Source organism: Triturus cristatus, chromosome 9, assembly GCF_964204655.1.
Source record: "Triturus cristatus chromosome 9, aTriCri1.1, whole genome shotgun sequence".
Taxonomy (NCBI): domain Eukaryota; kingdom Metazoa; phylum Chordata; class Amphibia; order Caudata; family Salamandridae; genus Triturus; species Triturus cristatus.
In genome coordinates, this window is record NC_140592.1 from 167598870 (window position 1) to 167620322 (window position 21453).

At 40.6% G+C, this 21453-nt stretch overlaps 1 protein-coding gene across 1 annotated transcript in view; it reads right to left on the reverse strand.

Moving 5' to 3' along the window:
• The window catches only part of ASB14 (ankyrin repeat and SOCS box containing 14), a 144910-nt gene that overhangs the window by 68744 nt on the left and 54713 nt on the right, over window positions 1-21453 (reverse strand). The window contains exon 6 of the mRNA XM_085624668.1: window positions 1132-1377. Within this exon, the coding sequence (XP_085480794.1) occupies window positions 1132-1377 (246 nt within the window). The remainder of the gene's footprint in view (window positions 1-1131; window positions 1378-21453) is intronic.

The following is a 21453-nucleotide window of genomic DNA, read 5'->3' on the forward strand; positions in this document are numbered from 1 at the left end:
TCACATATGTGTCACTAATGAGTGCTATCGTGCAATGATAGACTGTGCACTATCAAGAACCCCCCAAAATAGGCAACTAATAATACACAAGTATGCATGTCTAGCCTGCATTTCGTCAAGAATGCTCATACATGAGTCGCACAGATGGACAACTATCTAGGAACTACTAGGAAGGTTTACTAGCATGTCAGCAATGATGCCCACAAATATGCCACTGATTGCCAACAGGGATAGGCAAAGTTCTGTCCAGGATGCCTGAATATATCAAGGGCTACTATTACTAATCATTGTTCAGGCCCCCTGACACACATGCATACACTCACAGACATTCCCATAAATCTTTATCCTGGCATGGCTGTCAGTTCTCCTCAGCATCGCTCTCTGCTTCATTATCCATGCTCTGCACCTCATGGCATCTGCTATGATATCAGCATTCAGAAAGCTATACTAAAAGAAATAATGGGAAGCTGTCAGGTTTGACTGCTTCCATTTGTGGTGACCAGGCCGACAAATTTCAACCCAATGAGGAGCTGTGGTAGAGCTGCTTCCCTTCTCTTTTTTTTTGATCTGCCACTGCCTTTCATGGCTTCTGATAGGGCAGGCGGCAGATGATGAAGAGGGCCTCTGAGCCTCCTTTAAATGGCATGGACTTTGGGTTTGCCCTAACAATTATAGCACGTTGTTAATCTTAACCCCCTAATTTACTGGGTAAGACTTTGATCTTGCAAGGTTCTACATCCATGTAAGAATTCATTGTCTGAACTGTAAGGATTGGATCTGAGATGTAAATTGTCTTATTTTCATTATGTCAAGTCCTGGTTTTACAAGCTAGACATGAGAGAGGCTTTGGACAATCCTGAATCTATCACCAAGGCACCTCTAGAACAACTGAAATTAATGTATTGGCTGTATGTAGGTGACAGGTGGCTCATGGAGACAATTTTATACTTTAAATGTTTGTTGGACTTCGAACATTTTTTGGACAAGAGAGAGCCACGAGAAGCAAAATCTTTATTCTTAAAAATTCAGACATGGGTTTCTGCTTTTTGGAGGTTGTTTGGCCCCCACCAATCTCTATATAGGGTCTAACATTTTGGGGGGAAAAAATATAACTGCTATTCAGCTTCTTACCCTTTTGTATTAAGAGTTCTATGATATCTCTGTGACCATATTGAGATGCCAGTGCCAGCGGTGTGCGCCCAGAGGAACTGCGTGGGTCAGGATCATCTCCAGCAAAAAGCAGAAGCTCAACGATATCCTTGTGCCCCAGCTGTGCGGCTTCATGTAGAGCTGTCCTCTCATTGACGCATCGCAAGTTTACATCTGCATTGCTGCTAATTAGTGAAGAGGCAATGTCATATGAACCATGGCGGATGGCTGGAAAGTGAAAATGGAAATTGACATTATTTTAAGGTTTTTCAAAACAGCTTTCTATACATAGTTCAGATATAAAGTTGCGCAATATATTCTTTGTGATTTGTTTCTAATGGACTTTTTACATTTTACCAGCTTATGTAAACCACAAAAAACACTGTGAAAAAAGACAAAGGAAACAGATAACATATACTATGGGTCTTGATCTGTGCCACTCGGTACCCACAACACATGCACCTATTCATACTGAAGCTGAGCATGGTGGCATTCTGTGAAAAAGGGGATTTGAGAGCTCATACTCAGTCCCAAGGCAGATAAGAAATGTGGTATCTTTAATGTGTGGTATCTCACCCACAATCCTTCAGAGGCTTGATTTAGAGTTGGGTACCAATGGAAAAACTGTAACATTTTCGATGAGGTGCTAAATCACATTGAAGAGCAGAAATCACCAGCATAATTACCTCCACCACTATAATGGTATGGCATAGTAAATAAACCAGCAGAGTCTCTCCCACAGGAAAGCCCTTCTACAGAACATTTAGCACTTTCTCCAAAGTGGAGGAATTTCCATTACCACACAAGTCAAAATATGGCCCTTATAAACTACCACAACCATATTTTAGGTTTTTCCACCCATTTCTGCAGTTAGAGTTAAGTCCAGATCAACCATCAATTAAAAAACAGAATAGTAGGTATGTTAAAAGCATCGCTGTTTCACAATATAGCCTTAGTTCAATTGGCAGGACCAGAAAAAAATACATATATGTGTGTGTGTGTATATGTATATATATATATATATATATATATATATATATATATATAGGGCTGACATTTATTGTTTCATCAGAAAATTAAAATTAGCCAAATATCATTTGTTAAAGGCTACAAGGGATCAAATTAACCCTAATGAAATCATGAACAGTGACAAAGATAAAGAAAAAGAACCATGGAACCTAACGGTATCTGATTCAGGATTATTGCAAGACATGCAAGACCTACAAATGGAACAATCTCAAACAGCTAGCAATATGACGGCACACACTATTTTAGACAATCAGGATCAGAGGTTGGATAGACTGGCAGTGAAAGGCGTCAAACCGAGTACTCCATTTAAGATGAAGTCCAAATTTGTACCAGTAATGTTACGTGACTCTTTAGACATTTTCTGTGAACAATTGGTGGCACAGATCAAAAGTCTTAATTATTTGCTAAATAAGTCTAAGATGAAATACACCCATCAAGAAAGAAGTTATTTTGCATTAATGAAGAAGCTAAATGACAATAATAAGGTGGTCATTAGAAATGCGGACAAGGGTGGGAATATAGTGTTGTGGCCTTTGGAACAGTATTCAGAGGAAGCTCGTAACCAACTTATGGATGGGGAATGTTATCGGAAAAGCACCATCTTAAAATACAAGCAGATGCAAGAACATTTTTTCTCTTTATTACCGGCATGGAAAAGTGAGGGCATGATTAATTGGGATGAGTATAAGTTTTTAAAAAAAGATCACCCAACCACGCCGGTTATGTATTTTGTACCCAAGATACACAAAAATATTACCAGGCCACCGGGCAGACCCATCATTGCTGCCTGTAATGGACCCCTAGAAAATGTGTCCAGATACATAGATTATTTTTTACAAGATTATGTGAAAGGGTTGAAGTCATATGTGCAGGACACTAGCGACTTTTTGAGAAAGGTTAGAGATATAATATGGGATGAGAACTACTTACTTATTGCTCTGGATGTATGGTCTCTATATACTTGTATCAAAAATACAGATGGTCTTAGAGCAGTAGAATACTTTTTGTCCAAAAGAGCTATCCAATTTGAACAGCACAATAAAATGCTTTACAATATGCTAACATTTTCCCTTAACAATAATCTCTTTACCTTTAAAAATCAAATGTATCATCAGACTCAGGGAGTCGCCATGGGGGCCAGCTTTTCCCCCAGCTATGCCTGTTTATTCATGGGCTTGTGGGAGGAGCTGGTCCTCATGAGGCAGCATGAATTAACATTCAAGACGCATATTGTAAGTTGGCTGAGATTCATAGATTACTTATTTATTATATGGAAAGGAAGTGAAAAGAGTGCATTAGAATTCCTTAATGAAAACAATGTAAATCTTAAATTTACTTATGATATAAGCAGTGCACAAGTTACTTTTTTAGATGTGCAAATCAAAATAGTTAACAACAAATTAACCACTACCCTGTTTAGGAAACCGACTGCAGGCAACACGCTCCTCCATGCAACTAGCGCACATCCGACACACCTCATTAATAGTATCCCTTATGGGGAAATGCTACGAATACGCCGCATATGTAGCGAAGAGGAAGAAGTGGAGAAAATGCAAGGAGAGTGCCGCAATCGGTTCTTGGCACGAGGATATAAGAGCAAGGTCATTGAAGCAGCTATATTGAAATCTAAACAGAAAGCTAGAACAGACCTACTACAATACAGGAATCAGTCTGATAACAAGAATGATGTAGTAGACCCTATCAGACTAATTTTGGGGTTTTCAAAACAAGACAAACAACTTCGCACCATCGTTAGACGCAATTGGCCATTAATAAAAGATGACCCTATTATAGGGAAGCTTATAACGAACAATCCCTCTATAACATTCAGAAAGACTTCAAGTATGGGCAATTCGTTATTTAAAAGTAGCCCAGAAGACCAGAGTAAATCAACTTGGTTAACTGCTAGGAAGGGATTCTTTAAGTGCACCACCTGCAAAGCTTGTCAGCAATGTATAAATACTAGCTCCTATTGCACTGCATTCGATAATAAAATACATTTAATTAAACAACACCTCACGTGCAAGACTGAATTTACAGTGTATGTATTGGAATGCAGTTGTAATCTCAAATACATAGGAAGCACCAAACTAGCAGTGCACAAAAGAATCCTACAACACATGAGGGCCATTACCAATAACGATGTTACATACCCTGTTGCGAGACACTTCAAAGAAATTCATGATAGCAATTTGAAAGACCTTAGATATTATGCTTTAGATTCAGTTCCATTACACAAAAGAGGTGGTGATCGCGAGGGTAAACTAAGACGATTGGAAACCAGATATATTCTAGAATTCTATTCTAAGCACCCTAGAGGACTTAATACTACTGAGGATTTGCACACATATATATAGGACAGTAACTTTTTATCATCTTTCAGCATTGAATTATGTATTATTTTATCGAGTTTAAAAAGGTTCACTAAGTAATTCATGCCGGTAGGAGTTTTTTTTTACATATATGCATAAAATAGGCAATTCTTTTAACAATAGTTAGGATTCCTGTTATTTTAGAATAGGTGTAGGATTATTCGTATGGTATATATCAAATTTTATCTAGTCTTTCCCCACAATACTCGAGATCATACATGTATTTAATAATAAGGACATTTGAGGCACTGCTTATTATCATTCAGAATAGACTGATCTGTGCTCTATTTTGGTAACATGAAAGAAGAGAAAAGAAGAATATAATACAGGAAATGTTGACAAGAGAGGGGTAATTTTAGGAATGGAAGGGAGAGGTGTATTTGAGTAGTGATTATAAAATTAGATTTTACAATATTTTATATTAGGGAAAAGAAGATGAAGAGGGGAGAGAGAGAGAAGGGAAAAAAAAAAAATACATATAATAATATTAAAAAAAAAAAAGAGAGTACACTGTCTTAAGTGGGATCACTTCTTTTTCTTTACCCTTTAGCTGTGAGTTCGGGGGTGGTGTAACGAGAGCCTGAGGTAGGGGTGCCATCTACTGGACTTGATCCGGTTAGATACACCACGGGTTCTCCATGGGGAGGGTGAAGGGCGGGTGGGGGGGGTTCACGGGCAAAATTTAAAAATTCCTCATCAGCCATCTTTTCTATTTTCTGTAGGTTTTTTAAAGTTTCTCATGTTGTACTGCGAGTTTTCTTTTGGAGGTGGGTCGGTATATATCTGGTATATATCTGGTCGCATTATAAAGGCAAGACTGGTTGTGCTCTGGTTCAGTGGTGATGGCTAGTTTAAAGAATATGTCTTGGAATGTCAATGGGCTCCGTACTAATCCTAGGGCTAGAATATTGATGCAGTATCTCCGGGACTCTGATGCCCAGGTCATCATCCTTCAAGAGACACATTTGATCCAGTCTGAAATTGATACCTTGGCTAAAAAGAATAAATGGATTGATTTTATGATATCAACTTCACAATCTATGACTTCCCGAGGTGTGTCACTGATTTTCAGAAAGCAGCTTAGGGCCAGGGTATTAGAGTTTAAAGTCGACCCTGCGGGAAGATGGGTTATTGCTTCTGTGGTAATTATGGGTGCCTGTTTTACTATTGTTGGATATTATGGTCCCAATCTTGATGACCCTACATCTTTGGAAGTGATTTTTTCTCACCTTTTGTCCTTCCCGGAACCAGTTATATTAGCTGGCGACTTCAATATTGTTTTAGATCCAGTCCTGGATAAATCTCATAACAGTAGATCCCGTGTCCCTTCAAAATCAAGATCTTTCTTGTTGAATGAGATGAAACAATACGGATATATCGATATTTGGAGGTTAAGAGCCGGGCAGCAGCAGGGTGTCTCTTTTAGAAACTATAAATATAATCACCAGTCCAGGATAGATTTTATATTAATTAACCATAGTCTATCCGACGCAGTTAAGGACATTTGTTATTTCCCGTCACATTTATCTGACCACTCTGCAGTTTTCCTGGAACTTATGGTACCTACCTCTGACGTAGTAAGGACTTGGTCTTTTGACCGTTCTCTACTTTCTCACCCTGAAGATGTCACTTTTTTAAAATCTGAAGTGAGGCCTTTCTTAGAGATGAATGTGGGTTCTGCTGGACCTGGTGTGGTCTGGGACTCACTTAAAGCCTCTTTGAGGGGTCTTATTACAAGTAAGATGTCATATAGAAGGAGGGAATATAGAGAGGCTATTGCCTCAGTTGAGGCGGACCTGACTAGTGCACAGGCCGACATTGATGCCAACTTAGCTTCCACAGAAGCTGTTTTGGCACCTTTGCGGGTTAAACTATTGACCCTAAGAGGCCAACTTACCTCGATCCTTAACCGGCGGCTTCAGGAAAGATGGGAGGCCAGTAAAATCGCACATTTTCAGTATGGGGAGTGTGCTGGTAAATTATTGGCAAGGAAAGTAAAAACTGATCAGGTTCGTAACAACATCAACCAGATCTATGTCAATAATGTCCCTCTTTCTTCTGATGCAGATATTAGAGAAGCATTTAAAGATTTCTATCAAGATATTTATCATGAAGATAAGAAATTGGATACTGATATGATTAATGAATGGCTTGGGAAAATAGATCTACCAAAACTCTCTGTTGATCAGTCAGCAATGCTAGATAGTAAAATCTCGGAAGAGGAGGTAAGGGAAGCCATTCGGGATGCCAGGAAAGGCAGGGCCTCTGGGCCTGACGGGCTGCCTGCTGAAATATATAAATCTTTGGAGCAGGAACTTGTTCCTTTCCTGGTTACATTGTTCAATCAGAAACTGCTAGATGGAGTACGGCCACCTGTGTCATGGGATAACGCATCCATAACTGTTATTTTGAAACCAGGGAAGTCTCCAACCGCCTGTGGCTCCTACAGGCCAATCTCTGTTTTGAATGGAGACTATAAGATCTTTGCCTCCATTCTTGCAAATAGATTGGCCTTGGTTGCTCCCTCCATTTTACATGTCAATCAGAAGGGATTTATTAAGGGGCGACAGCTTTTTGAACTAACTTTTGATTTGATTGGGTCAATAGATATGGCATGTTTGAAGTCTTTGCCCTTGGCGGTTCTTACGCTGGACGCCACCAAGGCCTTCGACAGAGTTAATTGGTTGTATCTGTCGGAGGCCTTGGCAAAGTTTGGCGTGGGGGGTAGATTTTGTCAGGCGATTAGTCTTCTTTATAGTAACCCTACTGCCCGTGTCTTGGTTAATGGTATACTCTCTGACTCATTTGACATCTCGAGGGGTACTAGGCAGGGATGTCCTCTCTCCCCACTCCTGTTCGATTTATATGCTGAACCCTTTGCCCAGATTTTGAGGGATAGTGTTAACATCAAGGCATTTGCGTACAGGGGCTGGGAGAGAAAGGTGGCACTTTACGCCGACGATATTCTCATTTTTACCTCTAACCCGCATGAGGCCCTCCCAGCAATATTCAGGCTGGCATCGGAGTTTGGGATGGTCTCTGGATATGAGATTAATGCTCTAAAGACTGAGATGATGACCTGGAACATCGATCAAAGTACCTTCGATTCTGAAATCCGGCCGGCGAGTCGGATGAGATACTTAGGTTTGGGTATTGTATCTGACCTCTATCAGATTACTATTATTAATTATTTTTAAATTGCAAAGGATTGTCGTAGGTTGCTCCAGTCCTGGGCCCATCTTCCACTCTCCCTACTGGGCAGGGTCAGCCTTGTCAAAATGTCCATCTTGCCTAAGGTTTCTTTTTTGTTTAATGCGATACCTTTATGTTTTGATCCCGCCACTATCAGGAAATTACAGTCGGATATCAGCACCTTTATTTGGAATAAACATCTGCCAAGAATCTCCTGGAAAAAAATTAGGAGACGTAGGGAAAAAGGAGGGCTTGCTGCTCCTGATCTCCAGGCCTATGCCTGGGCTTTCCAGCTTTCACATGCCAGGATTCTATTAAAAAGACCAGTAGGGGTTGGAGTGGGTTCCCTCTATTCAATGTTATTGGATGTAGAAGGTGTAAGTCAGTCAGGGTTTCTTTTTAAATTTGGAAACCCCAAGTTTTTCAAAAAAATTAAATTGAAAATTTTAAGGGGTATGGCAAGAATGTGGGCCCAGATGTCTAAAGCAATTAAAGTTGGTTACTATGGAAGTAGGACACCTTTGTGGGGCCTTCCTGATGGTCCAGCATGGTTAGGGGATGCACTAGCTACACCTATGAGAGAGGCAGGGCTGGAGGAGTGGGGTAACCTATTTGTTGACGGGGACTTGTTACCCTGGGATTATCTTTGTACAAAAATTGGTCCACACTTCTCCAGGCTTAAATATCTTCAGATGTTGAGCTGGTCTCGTGCATACTCTGCTCAACCTCCACATGGTGTTAAATATCCCTTGGGCGCATATAGCTATCTTATAACGCTTTTGGCAGATATGCCACCTGCCAAGAAGGAAATTTCACTGTGGTATAATTTAATCTTGGAGGAAATGGACGGAACTTTTTCACTGCCAGAGGATCTTTGGTCTCAACACGTCATCAATTCCGATTTACAACATCTTTGGAATTCGTCTTGTAAGATGTTGTGGGATATTGTCAAGCCTGCATGGTTACGCAGGAACCATCTTTTCACCATTCATCGAGCATACTACTCACCCCTTCGTCTTTCTAAATTCTCTGAGGGGAGTAGTGTGGCCTGTGCGAGGTGTGGTTTGGTGGCTGCTTCTGACATTCATATGTTTTTTGATTGCCCACATTTGTCCCCATTTTGGGATGCCATTAGTAAGACTCTTTCACTTTCTGTTGGAGTTAACATTACCCTAGATTCAACATCAGTAATTTTTGGTTGCTACCAAGGGGTCCCCTCCTCGGCAAAAAAGCTTATTTTTTATGCTATCCTGCTAGCCAGGAGGGAGATATGCAGAAAATGGAAGGATTCTTCATCTCCTTCTATTAATGACTGGTATGCTTCTACTTTGCTGGTCTCTAAGCTAGACCTGGCTAGATCTGGTAATCCAGATACAAGATCTTTCTGGCACCTCCTGAATTGGGTTCATTGAACATCTGGGGGTTTTTTTTTTTTTCTTTTTTTTTTCCCCCAGGTCCAATGATTATGCCATCAACCACATTCCGGGGGTTGCTTGTTTCATGGTGCTAAGTTTAGTACCTTGGCTGGACTTTAGCAGTTGCTTGTCTGGCAGCAAATTAGTGATCATTGTAGGTTGAAACATGTTGCTGAGGGGTGAGCTTTCCGTTCTATTACTGCCCCAACCAGTCTTGGCTACTGAGGCAGCACAATGTGTGTAAACCTACAAGATTGCATATTGAAACTTGCTTGGCAGATGAGGACACAAAAAAAAAAAAAAAAAAGAATGATGTAGTAGACCCTATCAGACTAATTTTGGGGTTTTCAAAACAAGACAAACAACTTCGCACCATCGTTAGACGCAATTGGCCATTAATAAAAGATGACCCTATTATAGGGAAGCTTATAACGAACAATCCCTCTATAACATTCAGAAAGACTTCAAGTATGGGCAATTCGTTATTTAAAAGTAGCCCAGAAGACCAGAGTAAATCAACTTGGTTAACTGCTAGGAAGGGATTCTTTAAGTGCACCACCTGCAAAGCTTGTCAGCAATGTATAAATACTAGCTCCTATTGCACTGCATTCGATAATAAAATACATTTAATTAAACAACACCTCACGTGCAAGACTGAATTTACAGTGTATGTATTGGAATGCAGTTGTAATCTCAAATACATAGGAAGCACCAAACTAGCAGTGCACAAAAGAATCCTACAACACATGAGGGCCATTACCAATAACGATGTTACATACCCTGTTGCGAGACACTTCAAAGAAATTCATGATAGCAATTTGAAAGACCTTAGATATTATGCTTTAGATTCAGTTCCATTACACAAAAGAGGTGGTGATCGCGAGGGTAAACTAAGACGATTGGAAACCAGATATATTCTAGAATTCTATTCTAAGCACCCTAGAGGACTTAATACTACTGAGGATTTGCACACATATATATAGGACAGTAACTTTTTATCATCTTTCAGCATTGAATTATGTATTATTTTATCGAGTTTAAAAAGGTTCACTAAGTAATTCATGCCGGTAGGAGTTTTTTTTTACATATATGCATAAAATAGGCAATTCTTTTAACAATAGTTAGGATTCCTGTTATTTTAGAATAGGTGTAGGATTATTCGTATGGTATATATCAAATTTTATCTAGTCTTTCCCCACAATACTCGAGATCATACATGTATTTAATAATAAGGACATTTGAGGCACTGCTTATTATCATTCAGAATAGACTGATCTGTGCTCTATTTTGGTAACATGAAAGAAGAGAAAAGAAGAATATAATACAGGAAATGTTGACAAGAGAGGGGTAATTTTAGGAATGGAAGGGAGAGGTGTATTTGAGTAGTGATTATAAAATTAGATTTTACAATATTTTATATTAGGGAAAAGAAGATGAAGAGGGGAGAGAGAGAGAAGGGAAAAAAAAAAAATACATATAATAATATTAAAAAAAAAAAAGAGAGTACACTGTCTTAAGTGGGATCACTTCTTTTTCTTTACCCTTTAGCTGTGAGTTCGGGGGTGGTGTAACGAGAGCCTGAGGTAGGGGTGCCATCTACTGGACTTGATCCGGTTAGATACACCACGGGTTCTCCATGGGGAGGGTGAAGGGCGGGTGGGGGGGGTTCACGGGCAAAATTTAAAAATTCCTCATCAGCCATCTTTTCTATTTTCTGTAGGTTTTTTAAAGTTTCTCATGTTGTACTGCGAGTTTTCTTTTGGAGGTGGGTCGGTATATATCTGGTATATATCTGGTCGCATTATAAAGGCAAGACTGGTTGTGCTCTGGTTCAGTGGTGATGGCTAGTTTAAAGAATATGTCTTGGAATGTCAATGGGCTCCGTACTAATCCTAGGGCTAGAATATTGATGCAGTATCTCCGGGACTCTGATGCCCAGGTCATCATCCTTCAAGAGACACATTTGATCCAGTCTGAAATTGATACCTTGGCTAAAAAGAATAAATGGATTGATTTTATGATATCAACTTCACAATCTATGACTTCCCGAGGTGTGTCACTGATTTTCAGAAAGCAGCTTAGGGCCAGGGTATTAGAGTTTAAAGTCGACCCTGCGGGAAGATGGGTTATTGCTTCTGTGGTAATTATGGGTGCCTGTTTTACTATTGTTGGATATTATGGTCCCAATCTTGATGACCCTACATCTTTGGAAGTGATTTTTTCTCACCTTTTGTCCTTCCCGGAACCAGTTATATTAGCTGGCGACTTCAATATTGTTTTAGATCCAGTCCTGGATAAATCTCATAACAGTAGATCCCGTGTCCCTTCAAAATCAAGATCTTTCTTGTTGAATGAGATGAAACAATACGGATATATCGATATTTGGAGGTTAAGAGCCGGGCAGCAGCAGGGTGTCTCTTTTAGAAACTATAAATATAATCACCAGTCCAGGATAGATTTTATATTAATTAACCATAGTCTATCCGACGCAGTTAAGGACATTTGTTATTTCCCGTCACATTTATCTGACCACTCTGCAGTTTTCCTGGAACTTATGGTACCTACCTCTGACGTAGTAAGGACTTGGTCTTTTGACCGTTCTCTACTTTCTCACCCTGAAGATGTCACTTTTTTAAAATCTGAAGTGAGGCCTTTCTTAGAGATGAATGTGGGTTCTGCTGGACCTGGTGTGGTCTGGGACTCACTTAAAGCCTCTTTGAGGGGTCTTATTACAAGTAAGATGTCATATAGAAGGAGGGAATATAGAGAGGCTATTGCCTCAGTTGAGGCGGACCTGACTAGTGCACAGGCCGACATTGATGCCAACTTAGCTTCCACAGAAGCTGTTTTGGCACCTTTGCGGGTTAAACTATTGACCCTAAGAGGCCAACTTACCTCGATCCTTAACCGGCGGCTTCAGGAAAGATGGGAGGCCAGTAAAATCGCACATTTTCAGTATGGGGAGTGTGCTGGTAAATTATTGGCATGGAAAGTAAAAACTGATCAGGTTCGTAACAACATCAACCAGATCTATGTCAATAATGTCCCTCTTTCTTCTGATGCAGATATTAGAGAAGCATTTAAAGATTTCTATCAAGATATTTATCATGAAGATAAGAAATTGGATACTGATATGATTAATGAATGGCTTGGGAAAATAGATCTACCAAAACTCTCTGTTGATCAGTCAGCAATGCTAGATAGTAAAATCTCGGAAGAGGAGGTAAGGGAAGCCATTCGGGATGCCAGGAAAGGCAGGGCCTCTGGGCCTGACGGGCTGCCTGCTGAAATATATAAATCTTTGGAGCAGGAACTTGTTCCTTTCCTGGTTACATTGTTCAATCAGAAACTGCTAGATGGAGTACGACCACCTGTGTCATGGGATAACGCATCCATAACTGTTATTTTGAAACCAGGGAAGTCTCCAACCGCCTGTGGCTCCTACAGGCCAATCTCTGTTTTGAATGGAGACTATAAGATCTTTGCCTCCATTCTTGCAAATAGATTGGCCTTGGTTGCTCCCTCCATTTTACATGTCAATCAGAAGGGATTTATTAAGGGGCGACAGCTTTTTGAACTAACTTTTGATTTGATTGGGTCAATAGATATGGCATGTTTGAAGTCTTTGCCCTTGGCGGTTCTTACGCTGGACGCCACCAAGGCCTTCGACAGAGTTAATTGGTTGTATCTGTCGGAGGCCTTGGCAAAGTTTGGCGTGGGGGGTAGATTTTGTCAGGCGATTAGTCTTCTTTATAGTAACCCTACTGCCCGTGTCTTGGTTAATGGTATACTCTCTGACTCATTTGACATCTCGAGGGGTACTAGGCAGGGATGTCCTCTCTCCCCACTCCTGTTCGATTTATATGCTGAACCCTTTGCCCAGATTTTGAGGGATAGTGTTAACATCAAGGCATTTGCGTACAGGGGCTGGGAGAGAAAGGTGGCACTTTACGCCGACGATATTCTCATTTTTACCTCTAACCCGCATGAGGCCCTCCCAGCAATATTCAGGCTGGCATCGGAGTTTGGGATGGTCTCTGGATATGAGATTAATGCTCTAAAGACTGAGATGATGACCTGGAACATCGATCAAAGTACCTTCGATTCTGAAATCCGGCCGGCGAGTCGGATGAGATACTTAGGTTTGGGTATTGTATCTGACCTCTATCAGATTACTATTATTAATTATTTTTAAATTGCAAAGGATTGTCGTAGGTTGCTCCAGTCCTGGGCCCATCTTCCACTCTCCCTACTGGGCAGGGTCAGCCTTGTCAAAATGTCCATCTTGCCTAAGGTTTCTTTTTTGTTTAATGCGATACCTTTATGTTTTGATCCCGCCACTATCAGGAAATTACAGTCGGATATCAGCACCTTTATTTGGAATAAACATCTGCCAAGAATCTCCTGGAAAAAAATTAGGAGACGTAGGGAAAAAGGAGGGCTTGCTGCTCCTGATCTCCAGGCCTATGCCTGGGCTTTCCAGCTTTCACATGCCAGGATTCTATTAAAAAGACCAGTAGGGGTTGGAGTGGGTTCCCTCTATTCAATGTTATTGGATGTAGAAGGTGTAAGTCAGTCAGGGTTTCTTTTTAAATTTGGAAACCCCAAGTTTTTCAAAAAAATTAAATTGAAAATTTTAAGGGGTATGGCAAGAATGTGGGCCCAGATGTCTAAAGCAATTAAAGTTGGTTACTATGGAAGTAGGACACCTTTGTGGGGCCTTCCTGATGGTCCAGCATGGTTAGGGGATGCACTAGCTACACCTATGAGAGAGGCAGGGCTGGAGGAGTGGGGTAACCTATTTGTTGACGGGGACTTGTTACCCTGGGATTATCTTTGTACAAAAATTGGTCCACACTTCTCCAGGCTTAAATATCTTCAGATGTTGAGCTGGTCTCGTGCATACTCTGCTCAACCTCCACATGGTGTTAAATATCCCTTGGGCGCATATAGCTATCTTATAACGCTTTTGGCAGATATGCCACCTGCCAAGAAGGAAATTTCACTGTGGTATAATTTAATCTTGGAGGAAATGGACGGAACTTTTTCACTGCCAGAGGATCTTTGGTCTCAACACGTCATCAATTCCGATTTACAACATCTTTGGAATTCGTCTTGTAAGATGTTGTGGGATATTGTCAAGCCTGCATGGTTACGCAGGAACCATCTTTTCACCATTCATCGAGCATACTACTCACCCCTTCGTCTTTCTAAATTCTCTGAGGGGAGTAGTGTGGCCTGTGCGAGGTGTGGTTTGGTGGCTGCTTCTGACATTCATATGTTTTTTGATTGCCCACATTTGTCCCCATTTTGGGATGCCATTAGTAAGACTCTTTCACTTTCTGTTGGAGTTAACATTACCCTAGATTCAACATCAGTAATTTTTGGTTGCTACCAAGGGGTCCCCTCCTCGGCAAAAAAGCTTATTTTTTATGCTATCCTGCTAGCCAGGAGGGAGATATGCAGAAAATGGAAGGATTCTTCATCTCCTTCTATTAATGACTGGTATGCTTCTACTTTGCTGGTCTCTAAGCTAGACCTGGCTAGATCTGGTAATCCAGATACAAGATCTTTCTGGCACCTCCTGAATTGGGTTCATTGAACATCTGGGGGTTTTTTTTTTTTTCTTTTTTTTTTTCCCCCAGGTCCAATGATTATGCCATCAACCACATTCCGGGGGTTGCTTGTTTCATGGTGCTAAGTTTAGTACCTTGGCTGGACTTTAGCAGTTGCTTGTCTGGCAGCAAATTAGTGATCATTGTAGGTTGAAACATGTTGCTGAGGGGTGAGCTTTCCGTTCTATTACTGCCCCAACCAGTCTTGGCTACTGAGGCAGCACAATGTGTGTAAACCTACAAGATTGCATATTGAAACTTGCTTGGCAGATGAGGACACAAAAAAAAAAAAAAAAAAAGAATGATGTAGTAGACCCTATCAGACTAATTTTGGGGTTTTCAAAACAAGACAAACAACTTCGCACCATCGTTAGACGCAATTGGCCATTAATAAAAGATGACCCTATTATAGGGAAGCTTATAACGAACAATCCCTCTATAACATTCAGAAAGACTTCAAGTATGGGCAATTCGTTATTTAAAAGTAGCCCAGAAGACCAGAGTAAATCAACTTGGTTAACTGCTAGGAAGGGATTCTTTAAGTGCACCACCTGCAAAGCTTGTCAGCAATGTATAAATACTAGCTCCTATTGCACTGCATTCGATAATAAAATACATTTAATTAAACAACACCTCACGTGCAAGACTGAATTTACAGTGTATGTATTGGAATGCAGTTGTAATCTCAAATACATAGGAAGCACCAAACTAGCAGTGCACAAAAGAATCCTACAACACATGAGGGCCATTACCAATAACGATGTTACATACCCTGTTGCGAGACACTTCAAAGAAATTCATGATAGCAATTTGAAAGACCTTAGATATTATGCTTTAGATTCAGTTCCATTACACAAAAGAGGTGGTGATCGCGAGGGTAAACTAAGACGATTGGAAACCAGATATATTCTAGAATTCTATTCTAAGCACCCTAGAGGACTTAATACTACTGAGGATTTGCACACATATATATAGGACAGTAACTTTTTTATCATCTTTCAGCATTGAATTATGTATTATTTTATCGAGTTTAAAAAGGTTCACTAAGTAATTCATGCCGGTAGGAGTTTTTTTTTACATATATGCATAAAATAGGCAATTCTTTTAACAATAGTTAGGATTCCTGTTATTTTAGAATAGGTGTAGGATTATTCGTATGGTATATATCAAATTTTATCTAGTCTTTCCCCACAATACTCGAGATCATACATGTATTTAATAATAAGGACATTTGAGGCACTGCTTATTATCATTCAGAATAGACTGATCTGTGCTCTATTTTGGTAACATGAAAGAAGAGAAAAGAAGAATATAATACAGGAAATGTTGACAAGAGAGGGGTAATTTTAGGAATGGAAGGGAGAGGTGTATTTGAGTAGTGATTATAAAATTAGATTTTACAATATTTTATATTAGGGAAAAGAAGATGAAGAGGGGAGAGAGAGAGAAGGGAAAAAAAAAAATACATATAATAATATTAAAAAAAAAAAAGAGAGTACACTGTCTTAAGTGGGATCACTTCTTTTTCTTTACCCTTTAGCTGTGAGTTCGGGGGTGGTGTAACGAGAGCCTGAGGTAGGGGTGCCATCTACTGGACTTGATCCGGTTAGATACACCACGGGTTCTCCATGGGGAGGGTGAAGGGCGGGTGGGGGGGGTTCACGGGCAAAATTTAAAAATTCCTCATCAGCCATCTTTTCTATTTTCTGTAGGTTTTTTAAAGTTTCTCATGTTGTACTGCGAGTTTTCTTTTGGAGGTGGGTCGGTATATATCTGGTATATATCTGGTCGCATTATAAAGGCAAGACTGGTTGTGCTCTGGTTCAGTGGTGATGGCTAGTTTAAAGAATATGTCTTGGAATGTCAATGGGCTCCGTACTAATCCTAGGGCTAGAATATTGATGCAGTATCTCCGGGACTCTGATGCCCAGGTCATCATCCTTCAAGAGACACATTTGATCCAGTCTGAAATTGATACCTTGGCTAAAAAGAATAAATGGATTGATTTTATGATATCAACTTCACAATCTATGACTTCCCGAGGTGTGTCACTGATTTTCAGAAAGCAGCTTAGGGCCAGGGTATTAGAGTTTAAAGTCGACCCTGCGGGAAGATGGGTTATTGCTTCTGTGGTAATTATGGGTGCCTGTTTTACTATTGTTGGATATTATGGTCCCAATCTTGATGACCCTACATCTTTGGAAGTGATTTTTTCTCACCTTTTGTCCTTCCCGGAACCAGTTATATTAGCTGGCGACTTCAATATTGTTTTAGATCCAGTCCTGGATAAATCTCATAACAGTAGATCCCGTGTCCCTTCAAAATCAAGATCTTTCTTGTTGAATGAGATGAAACAATACGGATATATCGATATTTGGAGGTTAAGAGCCGGGCAGCAGCAGGGTGTCTCTTTTAGAAACTATAAATATAATCACCAGTCCAGGATAGATTTTATATTAATTAACCATAGTCTATCCGACGCAGTTAAGGACATTTGTTATTTCCCGTCACATTTATCTGACCACTCTGCAGTTTTCCTGGAACTTATGGTACCTACCTCTGACGTAGTAAGGACTTGGTCTTTTGACCGTTCTCTACTTTCTCACCCTGAAGATGTCACTTTTTTAAAATCTGAAGTGAGGCCTTTCTTAGAGATGAATGTGGGTTCTGCTGGACCTGGTGTGGTCTGGGACTCACTTAAAGCCTCTTTGAGGGGTCTTATTACAAGTAAGATGTCATATAGAAGGAGGGAATATAGAGAGGCTATTGCCTCAGTTGAGGCGGACCTGACTAGTGCACAGGCCGACATTGATGCCAACTTAGCTTCCACAGAAGCTGTTTTGGCACCTTTGCGGGTTAAACTATTGACCCTAAGAGGCCAACTTACCTCGATCCTTAACCGGCGGCTTCAGGAAAGATGGGAGGCCAGTAAAATCGCACATTTTCAGTATGGGGAGTGTGCTGGTAAATTATTGGCATGGAAAGTAAAAACTGATCAGGTTCGTAACAACATCAACCAGATCTATGTCAATAATGTCCCTCTTTCTTCTGATGCAGATATTAGAGAAGCATTTAAAGATTTCTATCAAGATATTTATCATGAAGATAAGAAATTGGATACTGATATGATTAATGAATGGCTTGGGAAAATAGATCTACCAAAACTCTCTGTTGATCAGTCAGCAATGCTAGATAGTAAAATCTCGGAAGAGGAGGTAAGGGAAGCCATTCGGGATGCCAGGAAAGGCAGGGCCTCTGGGCCTGACGGGCTGCCTGCTGAAATATATAAATCTTTGGAGCAGGAACTTGTTCCTTTCCTGGTTACATTGTTCAATCAGAAACTGCTAGATGGAGTACGACCACCTGTGTCATGGGATAACGCATCCATAACTGTTATTTTGAAACCAGGGAAGTCTCCAACCGCCTGTGGCTCCTACAGGCCAATCTCTGTTTTGAATGGAGACTATAAGATCTTTGCCTCCATTCTTGCAAATAGATTGGCCTTGGTTGCTCCCTCCATTTTACATGTCAATCAGAAGGGATTTATTAAGGGGCGACAGCTTTTTGAACTAACTTTTGATTTGATTGGGTCAATAGATATGGCATGTTTGAAGTCTTTGCCCTTGGCGGTTCTTACGCTGGACGCCACCAAGGCCTTCGACAGAGTTAATTGGTTGTATCTGTCGGAGGCCTTGGCAAAGTTTGGCGTGGGGGGTAGATTTTGTCAGGCGATTAGTCTTCTTTATAGTAACCCTACTGCCCGTGTCTTGGTTAATGGTATACTCTCTGACTCATTTGACATCTCGAGGGGTACTAGGCAGGGATGTCCTCTCTCCCCACTCCTGTTCGATTTATATGCTGAACCCTTTGCCCAGATTTTGAGGGATAGTGTTAACATCAAGGCATTTGCGTACAGGGGCTGGGAGAGAAAGGTGGCACTTTACGCCGACGATATTCTCATTTTTACCTCTAACCCGCATGAGGCCCTCCCAGCAATATTCAGGCTGGCATCGGAGTTTGGGATGGTCTCTGGATATGAGATTAATGCTCTAAAGACTGAGATGATGACCTGGAACATCGATCAAAGTACCTTCGATTCTGAAATCCGGCCGGCGAGTCGGATGAGATACTTAGGTTTGGGTATTGTATCTGACCTCTATCAGATTACTATTATTAATTATTTTTAAATTGCAAAGGATTGTCGTAGGTTGCTCCAGTCCTGGGCCCATCTTCCACTCTCCCTACTGGGCAGGGTCAGCCTTGTCAAAATGTCCATCTTGCCTAAGGTTTCTTTTTTGTTTAATGCGATACCTTTATGTTTTGATCCCGCCACTATCAGGAAATTACAGTCGGATATCAGCACCTTTATTTGGAATAAACATCTGCCAAGAATCTCCTGGAAAAAAATTAGGAGACGTAGGGAAAAAGGAGGGCTTGCTGCTCCTGATCTCCAGGCCTATGCCTGGGCTTTCCAGCTTTCACATGCCAGGATTCTATTAAAAAGACCAGTAGGGGTTGGAGTGGGTTCCCTCTATTCAATGTTATTGGATGTAGAAGGTGTAAGTCGGTCAGGGTTTCTTTTTAAATTTGGAAACCCCAAGTTTTTCAAAAAAATTAAATTGAAAATTTTAAGGGGTATGGCAAGAATGTGGGCCCAGATGTCTAAAGCAATTAAAGTTGGTTACTATGGAAGTAGGACACCTTTGTGGGGCCTTCCTGATGGTCCAGCATGGTTAGGGGATGCACTAGCTACACCTATGAGAGAGGCAGGGCTGGAGGAGTGGGGTAACCTATTTGTTGACGGGGACTTGTTACCCTGGGATTATCTTTGTACAAAAATTGGTCCACACTTCTCCAGGCTTAAATATCTTCAGATGTTGAGCTGGTCTCGTGCATACTCTGCTCAACCTCCACATGGTGTTAAATATCCCTTGGGCGCATATAGCTATCTTATAACGCTTTTGGCAGATATGCCACCTGCCAAGAAGGAAATTTCACTGTGGTATAATTTAATCTTGGAGGAAATGGACGGAACTTTTTCACTGCCAGAGGATCTTTGGTCTCAACACGTCATCAATTCCGATTTACAACATCTTTGGAATTCGTCTTGTAAGATGTTGTGGGATATTGTCAAGCCTGCATGGTTACGCAGGAACCATCTTTTCACCATTCATCGAGCATACTACTCACCCCTTCGTCTTTCTAAATTCTCTGAGGGGAGTAGTGTGGCCTGTGCGAGGTGTGGTTTGGTGGCTGCTTCTGACATTCATATGTTTTTTGATTGCCCACATTTGTCCCCATTTTGGGATGCCATTAGTAAGACTCTTTCACTTTCTGTTGGAGTTAACATTACCCTAGATTCAACATCAGTAATTTTTGGTTGCTACCAAGGGGTCCCCTCCTCGGCAAAAAAGCTTATTTTTTATGCTATCCTGCTAGCCAGGAGGGAGATATGCAGAAAATGGAAGGATTCTTCATCTCCTTCTATTAATGACTGGTATGCTTCTACTTTGCTGGTCTCTAAGCTAGACCTGGCTAGATCTGGTAATCCAGATACAAGATCTTTCTGGCACCTCCTGAATTGGGTTCATTGAACATCTGGGGTTTTTTTTTTTTTTCTTTTTTTTTTTTCCCCCAGGTCCAATGATTATGCCATCAACCACATTCCGGGGGTTGCTTGTTTCATGGTGCTAAGTTTAGTACCTTGGCTGGACTTTAGCAGTTGCTTGTCTGGTAGCAAATTAGTGATCATTGTAGGTTGAAACATGTTGCTGAGGGGTGAGCTTTCCGTTCTATTACTGCCCCAACCAGTCTTGGCTACTGAGGCAGCACAATGTGTGTAAACCTACAAGATTGCATATTGAAACTTGCTTGGCAGATGAGGACAAAAAAAAAAAAAAAAAAAAAGAATGATGTAGTAGACCCTATCAGACTAATTTTGGGGTTTTCAAAACAAGACAAACAACTTCGCACCATCGTTAGACGCAATTGGCCATTAATAAAAGATGACCCTATTATAGGGAAGCTTATAACGAACAATCCCTCTATAACATTCAGAAAGACTTCAAGTATGGGCAATTCGTTATTTAAAAGTAGCCCAGAAGACCAGAGTAAATCAACTTGGTTAACTGCTAGGAAGGGATTCTTTAAGTGCACCACCTGCAAAGCTTGTCAGCAAGGTATAAATACTAGCTCCTATTGCACTGCATTCGATAATAAAATACATTTAATTAAACAACACCTCACGTGCAAGACTGAATTTACAGTGTATGTATTGGAATGCAGTTGTAATCTCAAATACATAGGAAGCACCAAACTAGCAGTGCACAAAAGAATCCTACAACACATGAGGGCCATTACCAATAACGATGTTACATACCCTGTTGCGAGACACTTCAAAGAAATTCATGATAGCAATTGGAAAGACCTTAGATATTATGCTTTAGATTCAGTTCCATTACACAAAAGAGGTGGTGATCGCGAGGGTAAACTAAGACGATTGGAAACCAGATATATTCTAGAATTCGATTCTAAGCACCCTAGAGGACTTAATACTACTGAGGATTTGCACACATATATATATGACAGTAACTTTTTATCATCTTTCAGCATTGAATTATGTATTATTTTATCGAGTTTAAAAAGGTTCACTAAGTAATTCATGCCGGTAGGAGGTTTTTT